The 16,237-nt window shown below is 28.8% G+C and overlaps 2 protein-coding genes across 3 annotated transcripts; one reads left to right on the top strand and one right to left on the bottom strand.

Annotated features, from left to right (window-relative positions):
• Nucleotides 1-3,108: 3,108 nt before the first annotated feature.
• On the top strand, nt 3,109-5,959 carry LOC126897707 (protein arginine N-methyltransferase 5-like). The gene is made up of 2 exons (XM_050671507.1): nt 3,109-3,323; nt 4,044-5,959. The coding sequence occupies exon 2, from the start codon at nt 4,087-4,089 to the stop codon at nt 5,902-5,904; it is 1,818 nt and encodes a 605-aa protein (XP_050527464.1). The 5' UTR covers nt 3,109-3,323; nt 4,044-4,086; the 3' UTR covers nt 5,905-5,959.
• A 682-nt stretch (nt 5,960-6,641) lies between these two features.
• Nucleotides 6,642-9,732, bottom strand: LOC126897724 (uncharacterized). 2 transcript variants are annotated; one of them, XM_050671538.1, is made up of 6 exons: nt 9,147-9,732; nt 8,835-9,041; nt 8,047-8,148; nt 7,070-7,153; nt 6,930-7,001; nt 6,642-6,846 (listed from the first exon to the last, which is right to left on the bottom strand). In XM_050671538.1, the coding sequence occupies exons 3-6, from the start codon at nt 8,098-8,100 to the stop codon at nt 6,712-6,714; spliced, it is 345 nt and encodes a 114-aa protein (XP_050527495.1). In that variant the 5' UTR covers nt 8,101-8,148; nt 8,835-9,041; nt 9,147-9,732; the 3' UTR covers nt 6,642-6,711. The 2 variants fall into 2 exon arrangements, with proteins under 2 accessions (XP_050527495.1, XP_050527493.1); XM_050671536.1 differs by lacking the exons at nt 8,835-9,041; nt 9,147-9,732 and adding an exon at nt 8,237-8,646.
• Nucleotides 9,733-16,237: the final 6,505 nt, after the last annotated feature.

The raw sequence follows: 16,237 nt of genomic DNA on the forward strand, positions 1-16,237 counted from the left end.
TTTGATTTATTTATAGTTATTACTTGAACAGAGTTTGGTCAATATAATACACAAAATTATAATATGTATTGTACTTTTTTCTTATATATCAAACTTTATACAAATAATTTCCAGAGTAGTCCACAATTATGCTGGTTGTGAAAAAAGAAAAAAGGGTGGGTGACCTCAATGTTTTCTTTTTATATTATTTAATTTTCATTTATAATTTTAATGAATAATTGTAATTTAGATAGCTAAGAATTATAAGTTTTCATTTTTTCTATCAAATTTTTTAAAAAAAACAAAGTCTTTAAATAAATTAATGTGTATAATTAATACATTGTTAAACTACAAATTTCATTTAGGTTTAAAAAAACAAAATTTCTTCCAAACTTTCCTTAAATTTTTTTTATGTAAATAAACATGTCTCTTCTTCTTTTTCCTCGCCTTTATCCCAATTATTTGTGGTTGCCACTCTTATCCTTAACTTCCTAATAATAGTCCTCATATCACATTCAATAACACCCCTCTATCTCCTTTTTGGTTTACCTCTTTTTCTTTCAACATTAATTTCCATAACTATTCTTACAGCTTCTGATTCCTCTCTCCTTATAACATGACCAATAAAGTGGTTCTTATTTTACAAATTTCGTAATTTCTTTTGAGTCGCCTCTCCATTTTTTTCTTTAGTATATAAAAATAATAATCTGAAAAATGAGATCATTTGGAAAAATTTTAATTGAGGGTTCAGGGGTACTCAATGATATGCCACAAGAAGAAAATTTACCTAAAAATATAATTGTGCGTTCTAAAGTTCACAATAATCTTCTCTTAAATGTGAAGTTAAGGATAAGATTGGCCAACCACAAGTAGTTGGGATTAAGACGAGGAAAAATAATATTTATTTATTTATTGTCACTAATGTCCTCATTTCATCTACCTCGTGCTCCCTTTTGACAAACTTGTACATTATGTACTCTGTATTCCTACTTATTCTCAATCTTTTTCCTTCAAGAGCTGATATTCACACCTCAAGCCTTTGATTGATTTTCTCCTATTAACACTAACGTTAGCAAACAACATGCACTCTCCATGGTACTTGCTTTCTTTGTATTTCTTTAGTAATTTCATTCATCACTAAAGAAAATAAGTAATGATTTACAGCAGAGCCTTGGTGCACTCCTACTATAACCTTAAAATCTTCTGTTACTCCGTCCACACTTTTTATCCTGGTACAAGTATCATCATATATATTCTCTTTTATATTAATGAATTTTTTTTGGGACTCTTTCTCATTAATGCCCACTAGGGTGACCCTTAGCTACATGAGAGGTTTTTTTTTTTTTAATATTTGTAAGTGCCACCCCCTAGAATTATTCAAATACATGAAAAAATAAATTGTACAAAATTTGGTGACGATTGGTCAACTCTAAGACGTGCCCCAAGGGGGTTAAAAATAACCCCTAAGGGTGATTTTTTAGTTTTTTATGTCTATCTCAAAAACTTTAGCTTTTTCGAAAATGTTTATTTGGACTATTTTGTAGGTATACAATTTTTCTATAAAAAGTATATTTACAAAAATTTTCGAAAAGTTCTTATTTAGCCCTGAAAAAATAAAAACGTATATGTTCTATTTTTACCATTAAAATTGTGAATTTATAAATCGTTCACTGTAAAAACATAAAAAAAATTAATTTAACCATTGTTTTAAATTTAATTTTCTATACATTTTTAATTCGATATTTTTTCTATTATTAACTATTCAAAACCTACAATTTTTTTTAATTTTAATTAAAAAAAACACATCAGAGTAAAATTAAAGATTAATATTAAAATTAATATTAAAATAAATTCCATGCAAATGTTAGGGCGTGATATTTTGTACTTACTATGCAGACATCAAATTTATGAAATTATATTGAAAAGTGTTTTTGAAGTAAAATTTAATACGTAATCTGAACCAGATGTTCCTATTTTCAATAAATTTCAAAAGTCTTGGCAAAATATAAATAAAACAAATTACTTAAGTGGAATAGAAGATACTGTTATTTTAGAAAAATTAAAAACAAAAAAAGACGATATTTTGAAATTTAGTTTTGAACAATTACAAAAATACCAACCTCGAGATGACTATAAGAAACTTTTAGAATTGGTCATAATATTTTTTGGTGAAACACCTTTACATAGAATTTATTTTAAAATTCCTGGCCCAATTCATCATGCTCGTTGGATGGCCAAGGCTATTTGTTGTTTGAAAATTTGTTTTGTTTCGTGGCCAATTTGAATTGTCAATCAAAGAGTTAATTATTTAAATAATATTCGACATCATGTATTTTTATTACAAGTTTATATAGTCTCTGTTCGTAAATAAATTTGTAAGTTAACATTATTTTAGCTTCAATGTGAAACTGAGACGGTATTAATTTTACTCAGATGTGTTTTTTTTAATTAAAATTAAAAAAAATTGTAGGTTTTGAATAGTTAATAATAGAAAAAATATCGAATTAAAAATGTATAGAAAATTAAATTTAAAACAATGGTTAAATTAATTTTTTTTATGTTTTTACAGTGAACGATTTATAAATTCACAATTTTAATGGTAAAAATAGAACATATACGTTTTTATTTTTTCAGGGCTAAATAAGAACTTTTCGAAAATTTTTGTAAATATACTTTTTATAGAAAAATTGTATACCTACAAAATAGTCCAAATAAACATTTTCGAAAAAGCTAAAGTTTTTGAGATAGACATAAAAAACTAAAAAATCACCCTTAGGGGTTATTTTTAACCCCCTTGGGGCACGTCTTAGAGTTGACCAATCGTCACCAAATTTTGTACAATTTATTTTTTCATGTATTTGAATAATTCTAGGGGGTGGCACTTTGTAATTTTTAAATTTTATAAATAAGGGACACCCTAATGCCCACAATGTTTATCAATGTAAAAATGGTTAAATTTCAAACATTTTCCTTATGGGAATACTTCATACCACGGTTTGTATAACCGTGTTTAATACTAAACTTTGAAATGTTGGTTAGGTTCGGTAACCTGTTTTCTGTATCATAATTTTTATCATAGAAAACGAGGTATTGAATTCAAAACATTATCATGTACTGGCGTAAAAAAAAACTATAGATTTAAACTTTTTAAGTTTAATTTCATCAATAAATTGTATTTGATTTTTATCAGGTCAATTATAGACATCTTTTAAATCTTTGTTACTAGTTGTTTGATACAGCTACACATATTGTCGGTTTAAAATTTATATACTGTTTTGACGTTAAACTACATTTTTAAAATAAAATTTTATAGTTGTTTTTGTTTTATATAATTGTACTCGCAGGTAAGGAGAGCTTCTTGTATTTATTAATCAACAGTTCATTGTTAATAATTAAAAATTGTATACCAAATTTTTAATGGTAATTTTAAAGAAAATAGAAATGTTCCTATAAATTTTTTAATTCTAAATATAAAAAAAAAATTATTTTATACAAAATAACCATATAGGAAGAACATATGAGCATAAATACATTTATAAATAATACATTTTATCTTAGTAGTATAGTTGAAATTATTCTTTTGATTTTCATGAGATCTGATTTTAAAATATATAATAATCAATTAAAAACCTAATAATTTTTCTGTAGAAACTCAATAGAAATCAGTAGCAGTGCAAAAGAAAATGCTTAGCCAAACCACTTTATGGAATACTCAATAGCTTAGTTATGTAACAAAAATCAATTCCATTGATAAATTTTAAGCTGGTCTTGGACTGGCTGGAACGAACTATAGAAATATTACTTATGAATTAAATATATTTAACTATTAAGTAGTATAAATCTATGTAAACTACATAGATACTATTATCCACTATTGGTTGAAAATAAATTTGACAGTTTAGTTATAATATTTAGTTTTATTTTTTTTTACTTTGTTAAAAAAAGCTTTTATGAATAAAAACTAAAAGTTGAAGGTTTTTCAATTTAAAATTATTTATCTGTAAATAATAATTGATTTGTTTTAATTAACTAATGATTATTTCAATTTTGATAAAAAATTTCAGGTTTATATTTGGTAATCATTTTCCTCTGTAAAATATTTGTAATATGTCAATCAAAGATGTACGCTTTGGATTTGATTTCCTTACTGATACCAATATTAAGTGTTGCATGGATTGCCTTGATGATTGGGAGCTTACATTTGCTTGTTTGCCAATTTCAAGTCTTAGTTTGAAAACGGGTGATTACAAACCATCAGATACTATTCTAAATTCGGAGTTTTCCCAAAAATGGTGTCATTGTGTGGTTGCAAAAGTTTCACAGCCAGTAGATATAAGTAATGAAAACAAGCTAACATCTGAAATTAAAAAAGCTTTTGTTCAAGATATATCGTGGGCAGCATTTCTTAATGTTTTTAGTATCATGTTTGAATTACCACTAGATATTGACTTGGTACATGTTGTTAGATTACTAGATAATCAAATAGATGCATATTTAGATTCAGCTATGTCTTTACAGTTTTGGATAAAAGTTCCTGTAGTTAGCCCTCTTATACAGGATACATGGCATAAATGGACAAAATTTATGAGTCTTACTAGGAACACTGACCGTATAAAATTAGCATTAGAAATTGGACTAGAACTACCAGACTCAAATACCCTTTTTCGTTGGTTAGGAGAACCTGTAACTGCCCTTATTGTTAATGCCCAATCATTTCTGACTAATAAAAAAGGATTTCCTGTATTATCTAGACAACATCAAGATTTTGTTAAAAAAATGTTCAATATTGGTACTCAGATAGTTGTTTCTGGACCTTCGAGTGTTAGACAACACTTTAACTACTTAGCTCATCTTTATGAAAACACTGCTCCAATTACACCCTATGGATCATTAGATTACATAAGTGGTTATGAAGATTTCCTCCAGACTCCATTACAACCTCTGGAAAACAACTTGCAGTCTACAGTATACGAAACTTTTGAACAGGATCCTGTTAAATACCGTGAATACAGCCGTGCTATTGGTATGGCCTTAGCAGATAAGGTCACTAATCAGGTGATAGGAAAAGAAAGTAACTCTATAAGAAAAGTGGTAGTGTATGTGTTAGGAGCTGGTCGTGGTCCACTAGTAGATGCCACATTAGAAGCCTCTGATAACAAAGGTATTAGTGTACGGGTTATTGCATTAGAGAAAAATGAAAATGCTTTGCCCACATTGTATACAAAACTAACTACAGATAGGTGGCGAGACCGCGTGACGGTAGAATGTGCTGACATGAGATATTGGGATCCACCAGAAAAATGTGATATAATGGTGTCAGAGCTTTTGGGCTCATTTGGTGATAATGAATTATCACCTGAATGCTTAGATGGTGCACAAAGATACCTAAAAGATGATGGTATAAGTATACCTTGTAGCTACACGTCATATATTAGTCCAGTACAGTCACGTAAATTACATACTGAAATTATGTCAATCAAACATAAGGAATCTGGTTGCAACTTTCAAAGACCATATGTGGTACAACTCAACAATGTATACCCAATAGCTACAGCTAAACCATTATTTACATTTAATCACCCTAGAAAGTCTAAAAATGGTAACAACAATCGAGATGGATCTGTTATGTTCGATGTACATCAAGATTGTATATTACATGGACTCGCCGGATACTTTGAAACAGTACTATACAAAGAAGTACGGCTGAGTATTGTACCAGAGACATTCAGTAATGGTATGTTCAGCTGGTTTCCTGCATATTTCCCTCTAGTCAATCCTGTAATCCTAAGCAAAGACGAACAACTGCAAGTAAACTTTTGGAGGTTTAGTGACAAACACAAAGTGTGGTATGAATGGTGCATTTCTAAACCTTGTCAAACAGTCATACACAATGTAAACGGAACAACTTATTCTATGATATTGTAATATTTTAGCATAAATAACAAAATAATAAAAAAATAAAAGAATTGTTATTAAATTATTTATAGGTTTTATAAATTTTTAGCGTTATATTCATATATCCTTATTGTTTATGTATATAAATTTTCAAAAATATTGTTGAACGTAATTTATTTAAATTGATTGACATAATGATAATATACAACTAAGATAGGTTAGGTTATAATTCCCTCAACATAGTGAGTTATTCTTGAAACGTGTCGCAATGTTAAGTCAATTATGAGTTAAACAATTTTTTTACACATCAAAATTTTTTTAGTCCATTTTATTATATTATGACAATTTTTTCTAAATTATTATGACTTGAAAAAAACATAAAATACTTGCACAACTGATTATATTTTATTAAAAATTATATTCAATCCTTTTAAAATTCAATTCAATTATACTGACAGCGTTTTTTTCCAATTTTCATTTTTAAAAATATTCAATATGTAATATATCTTTATAACGAGTAGTTTTTATTAATTGGAAGTTTCAGTGCAATAACCAATTATATCAACATTTCAGAAAGAAACTTAAATAATCACGATTTGTGTTCTTTTCACGTATCATTGAAAGAAATCCGTTCGGTGAGAGCTAAGAAAAAGTGGTAACAGACACAAAAAAAAAACATAGTAAAATCAATACCTTCTCAGCTTCGCATCGAAGCTAAAAGTTAAATAAATTAAGCTCAAAATAATAGAAATAAAAAATATATAATATAATAAATTAAAATAATAAATATATTTTGTTTTAATGTAAAAATTAACCATGTTATCTCAGAAATTTTTTTTAATGCATCGTAAAGATTTGATTATTTTTAATGTCATATAAATTTTGTAGAATATTTGTTAACACTTTTATTTCAAGATCTAGTTGCTGTGTTTTTTTTTCTATGATAGAGTAACACATTTTGTTATAATCTATCTGTAAATATTTTAAAGTTATTAACATATGTTTAGTCAGTATAACATAAGTATACTAAATGTTAATTTTTAGAAAAATCTTACCATTTCATCAATTGATTTAATTATTAGTTTAATCAATAATTCAACTGAAGCATTATCTTTGTCTTGAATAACCTAATTTTTTAATATAATATTTAAATAAATAATTATAATATGATATTGATGTTCAGACTCTTATTCACCTTAGAATTTGATTTGATTTTTGGAAACGTTAATGGTCCTCGATTTTTATTTTTATTAATTTCATGAACTCCTTCATGATTGGTCTGAAAAATAAAATTATTAATTTGAAGTAAACATGACATATTAATAGTAAAATGACTCAAATGCATATATATAAATTTGGTGGTCTAGTTTATACGACTTGTGCTAATTTCCCTAGTTAATTCTGTAACAAAAATTCTAGGGTATATAACATTACCTTACTCAGGCAACATATTTATAGATAGTCTTAATTTCGCATGTAAAATAAAAAACTCAGAATTATTTCTAAAAGCATAAGCTAATCCCACCTTGAATTTTCTTAGAGCCGTTTCTCAAAAATAAAACTATAATCATACTCTCCGAGTACTAAAAGTAGGCGTATACACGAAGAAATAAATCTATTGTGATTACAATCTATTGGTATAACATATTTAAAAAATTTTAGAAGGTTTTAGATAAGAGTTCATAATTATTCATAAAATAAATAAATGAAATAGGCTTATACTTTAAACAAATTCATTTTTCATTTCATGAATTATCTTAAAAGTAATATTGTTTATATTTTCATTTTAAGTTATCAACCTCTCTATTCCATTAGACATTAGGTAGAAGCAAGGTCATGCTAAGGGAAAGGCAATGGGGACAATTGCTCTAAAATATGAATAATATTTTTCGCACAAGTTGTATTTTGTTTAAAAATATATTAAATAGGGGTGTTAAATATATTATTGCTCTATGGCACCAATGACATAATGCATCAATACTTAACATAAATAATAACTTGGTTTTCTACCATAAGAAATATGGTTCCTACTTCCCTGCTTGTTGTGTAATATATTTAAATCGTAGAAGTCAAGCTCAATTATAAAATGTATTTGTATAGAAACTGTGCACAGTCCCTATTTAAACAACGTACATGGATATAAAATCAATTCATTATTAGTTATAAAGGTACCTCTATGATGTTCCAACTGATTTCAGGTATATATTCCACAGAAAAAATGATCATTTTATCATTCTGTCTAGTATAATTATATGATTAACCTTGTATTATTTTCTATGAATGAACATGTGTTATAAATTAATATTTTAGACAGTAATATTATTTTATTAAAAATAAAATCAATTTTAAATCAGTAACTAACTTAATTTACAGACGAAAGCGTGTTTTACTATAGTTATAGATTAGTGTGTCGTGAACGAAATTTCAAGTAAAACTGGTAGGTAAGCAAGTAATACGGTATTATAAATAATAACGTAGTTAAGTTGAAATGGAGATATAAGATGAAAGGAATTCTATATTTAACATTAAACTATTAAAGGATGCTTCACCCTCTCACACACTCATATTTTGTATCTCCAGTTGGCGCCTATCACTAACGTACCAGAAAATGGCGATAGGTTCATTGCTCCCTGTATTTTTAAACATTCATGTAACAGTGTTATGAATTGTATTTAAATATTTGTACTTGTATTTAGTATATTTAGATAACTATAAAAATTTGTAATCAAGTTCTTTATTAATTTATATTTTCATGTCACTCTCATAAAGCTAATAAATATTTGTTCTCAGAAAAATTCTCTATAGTATAATGTAAAAATGTTTATAATAAATAACACAACTTTTTTAAACTATAATTTTATATTGAAAATTGGAATTTTTTAGCAAATGACAATAGATTAAAAATTCTAATATTTAGATAGGATAAAGTTTAGATATTTTAACCACCAATATAAACTTACTATATTCAAATTAGATAACTATTAGTTATCTACTCACTGGTGTTCGTTTACTGATAGAATTTATTCATTGGAGTTATCACTCTACACAATTTTATACATATGACAAGGTATACTACGACCAATGAAGGGGTTATAATATACTGTAGTGTACAACTTAAAAAAAAAAAATAGTTAAATTTCCTCCATCTCCGAAAACTTCTTGTAGGTCTGAAAAATAATATAAGTTATTTTCTCAAATTGTTCACATTTTTAACTTAGTTAGAAGTTAGTTTAGTTAAAAATAGTAATTGAAGGGTTGAAATTAAAAGTTACTTTTTTTTTATGTCTGTCGCCACTTTTTCTCAGCTCACATCAGACCGATTTCTTTCAACAACACATCAAAGGATTACAAATTGTATCTAGTTGAAGTCATTATCCTTAAAAATTGAAAAAAATTTCCCTCGTTCACTGTAAATGGTGAAAATTCCCCAAAAATTACAATATTTAAAATTGGTATATTTCTACATTTTTTTAACTTTTTTTCTTAACAGTCATAAATTTTTGAAAAATGAAAATGCTCTATATATAACACCATAGGTATTTTCCTTTAATCAAATATACATTTATGAAAACCTGACAAGGGGATTGGGATGCTCACAGGAACGACTCATAATGACAATTTTTCAATTAACTTTTCAAAGCGTTCAGGAAAACTGCGTCCTTTGAACATATGTCAAATGAGAGCTTATGTTACATTCTATAAGTCCAAAAAAAAATTATTCTAACGACCTATCTTCTATGTTAAAATGGATGCCGAAGTTGAACAAAAAATGCAATTTTAAAGTGATTTATAATTAATAAGCAATAATTAGAGATTACTTAAAAATTAATTGTTAATATAAATTTACACGTACTTAAGTTAATATGAGAAAAAGTTTTTTAATTTGTGTTTAGGTGACAATTTATTTTATTGATGTTGTTTTCAATTAAATAAAGAAATTATAATAACTTTTTTGCATTTTCCATAATTTTAAGTCATCTCTCATTATGAATTATTATTTATAAATCATTTTTAAAATTATTCAAGGTTCTTTAGATCATCAACTTCTAAGATCTAATTATTAATGTTATATTTTGTCTACATGATTATATATGATTCTGTTATACTGTAAGTCAATATTTTTATTTTGTTTCACTTTTTACTTTTATGTCATAATAATGTAATAACTGATACTAAAGAAATGAAGACTATTTCTTACCTACTTAAAACATTTGATAAAAATACCAGTTGTTTAATTAAATTTTTAAATCATCGAAATATAAAATACTTATGCGATATTTTGGTGACATTAACTTTTATTCGCTTAATACATTAAAAATTGTTTTTTATACTTTGATAGTAATAATATATATATAATAATTTAAACAAATTATGTATAATATCTTAACACTTCAGAAAGGTTTTTCATTGACATTATATAATCGCAATCAGGCAATCACAACAACCTGGACATTTCAAAGGATAATGCAGTGGCATCGCCAGTAAGCCTTTTTACATTTAATGCCATAAAAAGGTTAAATATTTATACTTTCCTCCTGCTCTATGATATAAAAGTCTCGTAGTGCACTAGAAAAAAAATCTTGGGGTAGCTAAAATCATGTAATACACTCAAACCTCTTAGCTCATAATTATGTCCCACTGAATATTGTAATACGCCTTATAGATTCTTTTACATAAAAACACTTAGTTAAAACTATATTTACTATTTGAATATTTATTTAAAATATAGATAACAACCCAGATTTTGAAGTGCTAAAATCGTAGTGGGAAAATATATTTTGACAAATCAAATCATAATCATAATTTTGAGAGGAAAAACCTCACATTTGATTTTTAGTCATATGTAAATTTTATTACATATTAGTAGTTAGGTTATTTAATACTAATATTTTACTACATTCCTATTGATAGGGGATGAAAATACTTTCATGGCCCCTCTGCCAGTCGTATGAGACTTTTATTAGTGATTGAAAATATCAAATAGCAACTATTCAATTGTCATTCAACAACTATATGAATAATTTAAATATAAAAGTTTATACTAAAAAAAAATGCTGTTAAACTTAAATTGAAAATTGAAAGGAATACTATTTAATAGTTTATCCTAATCAAAAATTTCCAACATGAATAATACATCGTCTGTTTCCCTGTGGAAATAGTTGAGAATACTCCCCCTCAGCTCCTCTGCCAGTCGTAAGAAGTGACTAAATAAGTTGCATCAAGTGAACAGTCAGTGCAAAATTTTATCAAAAAATGTAAGAAGTCCTAAAAAGAACTTAGTCGAATTATTCCATTTCAGATGTACGCCAGGAAAATAGGCGAGAGGAAATAAAGTAGAGTCGGAGAAAGCCAAAAAAAATTGAAACCTATCTAAAAAACCTATCTAACGCTTTTAGTGTCAACGGTGTAGGGACATCATTACTTAACTCTAGACTGGACTCTTGTATAAGAAAGAAAGAAAAGTAGATACAAAGTAAGAATAGATACGTGAAATGTTGGAATATTAACTGATATAAGTAGGATATTAGTAGAATTATTGTAATGGATTAAGGTTATTATTTATTGTTTGCGGGAAATTAAGTGGAAGGGCATGAAAGAAGAGAAATAGATGAGAATTATAAAATTGGAGAGAGATGGATGTGACACAAGGAATACCTGGTAATGAGTTTACCATGATAGGTGGATATATAAATGAGGACATGTCGGTAATGAGAGGAGAGAATATGAAAAAATAAATGAACAATATAGTTTTAATGGCAAAAATGAGGCTAGAAAAAAAATCCTGGATTTCGCAGTATCGTATGATTTTGTTACGTTGAATACTTATTTTAGAAAGAAGGAAGAACATTATATAACTTAGAAGATTAGGAGTAATAAAACACAGCTTAATTATTTTATGTGGAAAATAAAGAATGTAAAGCGAGTAAAAGATTTTAAAGTTAACCCACGCGTAAGTGTACACCCAGAGAAAAACCTCGATCTATATAATAAATTCATTGTTCAATTTGATAAATATATCATTACTATTGAATCAATGATATATTTATCAATATGATATTTTTTTTCCTTGTCTTGAACAATAATTATTTATAAGAATAGTTATTTTGTTCGTATTAATAAAACATTATCATAAACCCTTGATAAAATTTCTCTTTCAATTTTGATTGAGGTTTTTCTTTGGGTGTAATTACACAACATAGACTAATTAAAATGGAGTTGTTGTATAGTGGTAGAGAGTATACAAAAATAAAAAGAACACAGGAGGAGAATCGAGGATCCGGTGGTAAAAATTGAGAGGAGAAAATGAAAAAGTGATTGTAAAGACGGCAAGAGAAAGGACGGTGTAGAATGTCGAGGGAGATATAAATGATGTGTGGAATAGATTTGCTAGTTGTGTTTTTGCATAAAGCTTATGAGTCATAGTATGAAAATTTGGGATAAGGTAATAATAAAATAAGAAATGAGACTTCGGTATCCGGTGGTTGAAGTGGAAAGAAGCTTCTGGCGTCTTATGCGATAAAGAATTGAAGCGCATAGAGCCAAAACAGCCTAACCCACAAAAAATCAAATTCTGTTTTATATGATAAAACGTTTCAGATTGATATAATATTTGAAATCCACTATGGTCTATCCCACAAAAAAAAATTATTCACTAAATGGCACTACATAAATAGTTTTTGGCACTGTGATTATGAAATATAATTTCAGAACCATAGCAGGTCAACCCTATGCTAGTGGATTAGGCCATCTGAATTTTAGTGAGTAATACTGTTAAGAGCTATTTTTATTTTATTTTGTTAGGTTTAGTAACAATCATAATATTGTTTATTAATATTATTCAATACTGAAGACTGTATTATGTGATGATAATGTTAAAAATGTATAAATACCAAAGTTTCAAGTTAATCAAATTTATTAAAAGTGATTTTATTTTTTTGTTTTGTTAAGTTTAGTAACAATCTCATTGTTAATAATTATTAACAAGAATGATTATTTACAGAATGATTATAATCATTCTGTACTAAAACTTAATTACAATATTATTTAAAAAAGTTACTAATAAACTAATACAATTATTTACATAGTATTTTTATGTTGTGTGAATAAGAGTGAATAACAAATTTCCAATAAGTTGGCCTAAACCACAGAAAATTCTACTTAATAAAAATTTTTCAAAATTTATAGTGGCCTAACCCACATCAAAAACTTAACCAACTTTAATTGACTAATAATTTATAGATGGTTTAAAAGGCAAGGATTTATACATACTAATGAGTTATGGTTATTTTCCTTGGAGTGGATTACAAAAAAAAAAAAATATTGAAAAATAATCAAAACTTTAAATGCCTGTCCTGCGAAATTACACTTTTGTAGGTTAGGCTGTTTTGGCTCTATTCTAATAAGGCTGAAAGGTAAATTCTACAAGTCTGTAGTGAGGCCATCTATGTGTATGGCTCAGAGTGCTGGGTGGTTGATAAGAAAGTAGAGCAGAGAACGTGTGTAGCATAGATGAGAATAGTTAAATGGTTGAGTGGAGTGACTAGAGAAGAAAGACTAAGGAACGAGCATATAAGAGGGAGTTGTGGTGTAGTGGTAGAGAGTATACAAAAACAAAAAGAACACAGGAGGAGAATTCAGTATCCGATAGTAGAAATTGAAAGAGGAAAAAGAAAAAGAGTTATTAAAAACGGTAAAAAAAAGAACTGTATGGAATATTATGGGAGACATAAATGATGTGTGGAATAGATTTGCTAGTCATGAAAAGAATACTGCAAAGTAGATTGTCAGTGAGAGTAAGAGTAAATGACAGAAACACAAAGAAACTGGGTGGTGGGATGAGGACGTTCAGAAAATCATTGACAGTAAAAAAAAACCAATTAACAGTATGACAAAAGAGCAAAATACGAGATTAGATGGAGTACAAACACTTGTGTAAAGAAGCCTTGTACGTGGTAAGTAAGGCGAAGTTTAAGAGGTGTGATGAGTTTGAACGATAGGCTAGAAACAAAGAAAGGTGAGAAAGAAGTCTATAGACTTGAAAAAGTAAAAGAAAAGCAGTCTAAAGATTATCACAATGTAAGGTGGGAAGAAAAGGTAGAAAAAGTATTTTGAAAAATTACTGAACGAGGAGTATCTAAGAAATTTGGAAAATATTAGGCGGTGTTGGAATAAGGTGCTTTAATAAAATCCTACTGGAAATGAAAATTCCAAATAAATGGAGGAATAGTTGTTGGATACGCATCACAAGAGGTCGTTTTTTCTTAGATTTATTGTGACTGATAGCGCTCTCGCGCTGCCACCACCGGTTGTGCGAGGGATTCGTCATTACGTTGGATACTCACGTACGTGATTTCTTGTGTCTCGCCGAGTTCTTATCGGTCCGCTTTCTGTGATTTTGCGTCTTTCGCCACCATCCTAACTCGTTTTGTTTATGGTTTTAAGGTGCTTGCGAGCACGTAATTGTTAAAGACGCTTACATATCGCCCTTGCTATTGTCGCACCCTTGTGCGTTATTTTTTATCGCCCTTGCGATAGAATTAAATTCGTACACCTTGAAGTACTATTCGCGCCATAGTACGTTCTGCCTGGTACAATTGTCATGCCAACAACTTCATTCGCATTTCATTCACATCAAACCAGTCATCATCATGAGTATCGTATAAGTAGTTTGTAATCATATTGTTTTATCTAATTTTTATTATTATTATTTGTTTTATTTGACACATTGTTGCATTAGCATACATTACCCACATTGATATATATAATATTTTAGTTTATATTAAAAATACAGTTTATAGTTTCATATTCTTTCAATATATTTACTCATTTATACAGTCCACTCCCTACTTCTTTCTCCTGCATGATATAAATACTCCAGAAACGAACAGTAACTAAACCGCACATCATTACCGGGCGTTCCGTTCAAACGATAGTATTATAGTGCCTATATTTACAGGCAAAAGAGGCATACATGAGTGTGGAAATTATGGAGGCATTAAGCTTGTCATAGTATTAAGATTTGGGAAAAGATAATTCATAAAGGAATCAGAGAAGAAATATCAATAACAAAGAACCAGTTTGGGTAATTGCCTGGAAAGTCAACGATGGAGCCATTTTTTGTGTGAGACGACTAACAGAAAATTATAAGGAAAAGAAGAAAAAGCTGTGTATGATAGATTTGGAGAAAAGTATGATAGTGTACCGAGAGAGGTTTTAATGTGAAGAAAAAATCCCGAAAAGGTACATTAATACAATAGATTTTTACCAAGGTAAAAAATGTTGGCAGAGTAATAAAAAATGTTAAGGGTAAGACTAAGAGTGCACCAAGGTTTTTCTTTAAGCCCTTATTTATTAACACGCTTATATTAGTTTCACTTGTATGTTGTGGGATGTTTGTAACTTTCCACGCGGCACGTGTCTACGGCCTTGCGACTAAACGGTCGTAACGCAATCACCCCACCCCGCTCACCACTCGTAAAAGCAATATTTTCCAACCCGTAGACCCGCGCGTGTCATCAATTATATACATATATATATACAGGGTGTTCAGTAAGTCAGGAAACGGGTTTCTATTGTTCTCATTGTTACAAACAATGAGAACAATAGAAACCCGTTTCCTGACTTACTGAACACCCTGTATATTTATATGTATATAATTGATGACACGCGCGGGTCTACGGGTTGGAAAATATTGCTTTTACGAGTGGTGAGCGGGGTGGGGTGATTGCGTTACGACCGTTTAGTCGCAAGGCCGTAGACACGTGCCGCGTGGAAAGTTACAAACATCCCACAACATACAANTGTATAACAAATTTGTATTGTGATTGACACGGCCCCGCGTCGTTTTACGCCGCGGTGCAAAGTCCAGCAAGTGCCGCACGGTCGACGACGACGTCCCGCCGTTAATGATACCGTAGTCTTCTTCTCGTTGTCAGTGACAACGTCAACAAAACGATTCGCACTCGCGCACTGTGTCATCTACGCTGCTAACCTTTTGACGCCCGAGGATCACGCCGGACATCGCGTCTTCGACGCCAGCGACAGTGCCGCGATATTATGCGAAGATCATATATTCCTACTGCCACCGCTAATATTAATATTTATACGTATATGTTAATATTCATTTATATATTACTACAGCCGACGCCTCTGCCGCCGTATATGCCTCGTTTATAATGTTATATAACTTAAATCGTGTATAAAGCGTGGGTGCTTTATGCCCAATTTTTTTGTATATTGAGCGCCTGACGATTTTTTTCACAATAATACTAGTATTTTTCGTTCATTATTGTTTTAAGTTAATTTTAAAAATTATTTTTAACTTTTTAGTTCTATGTGCTTTAAAAGCGTGTTTTTTAGTTTT

This window comes from Daktulosphaira vitifoliae, unplaced genomic scaffold (genome assembly GCF_025091365.1).
Source record: "Daktulosphaira vitifoliae isolate Bord-2020 unplaced genomic scaffold, ASM2509136v1 Scaffold_2, whole genome shotgun sequence".
Classification (NCBI taxonomy): Eukaryota; Metazoa; Arthropoda; class Insecta; order Hemiptera; family Phylloxeridae; genus Daktulosphaira; species Daktulosphaira vitifoliae.

Excerpts from the sequence above, each read along its gene's own strand:
- LOC126897707 (XM_050671507.1), top strand. The coding sequence starts at position 4,087 with ATGTCAATCAAAGATGTACGCTTTGGATTTGATTTCCTTACTGATACC.
- LOC126897724 (XM_050671538.1), bottom strand. The coding sequence starts at position 8,100 with ATGATCATTTTTTCTGTGGAATATATACCTGAAATCAGTTGGAACATC. Across the intron at positions 7,002-7,069 it reads AAATCAAATCAAATTCTAAG|GTTATTCAAGACAAAGATAA; the intron begins GTGAATAAGAGT and ends TTAAAAAATTAG. Across the intron at positions 6,847-6,929 it reads TTAAATCAATTGATGAAATG|ATAGATTATAACAAAATGTG; the intron begins GTAAGATTTTTC and ends AAATATTTACAG.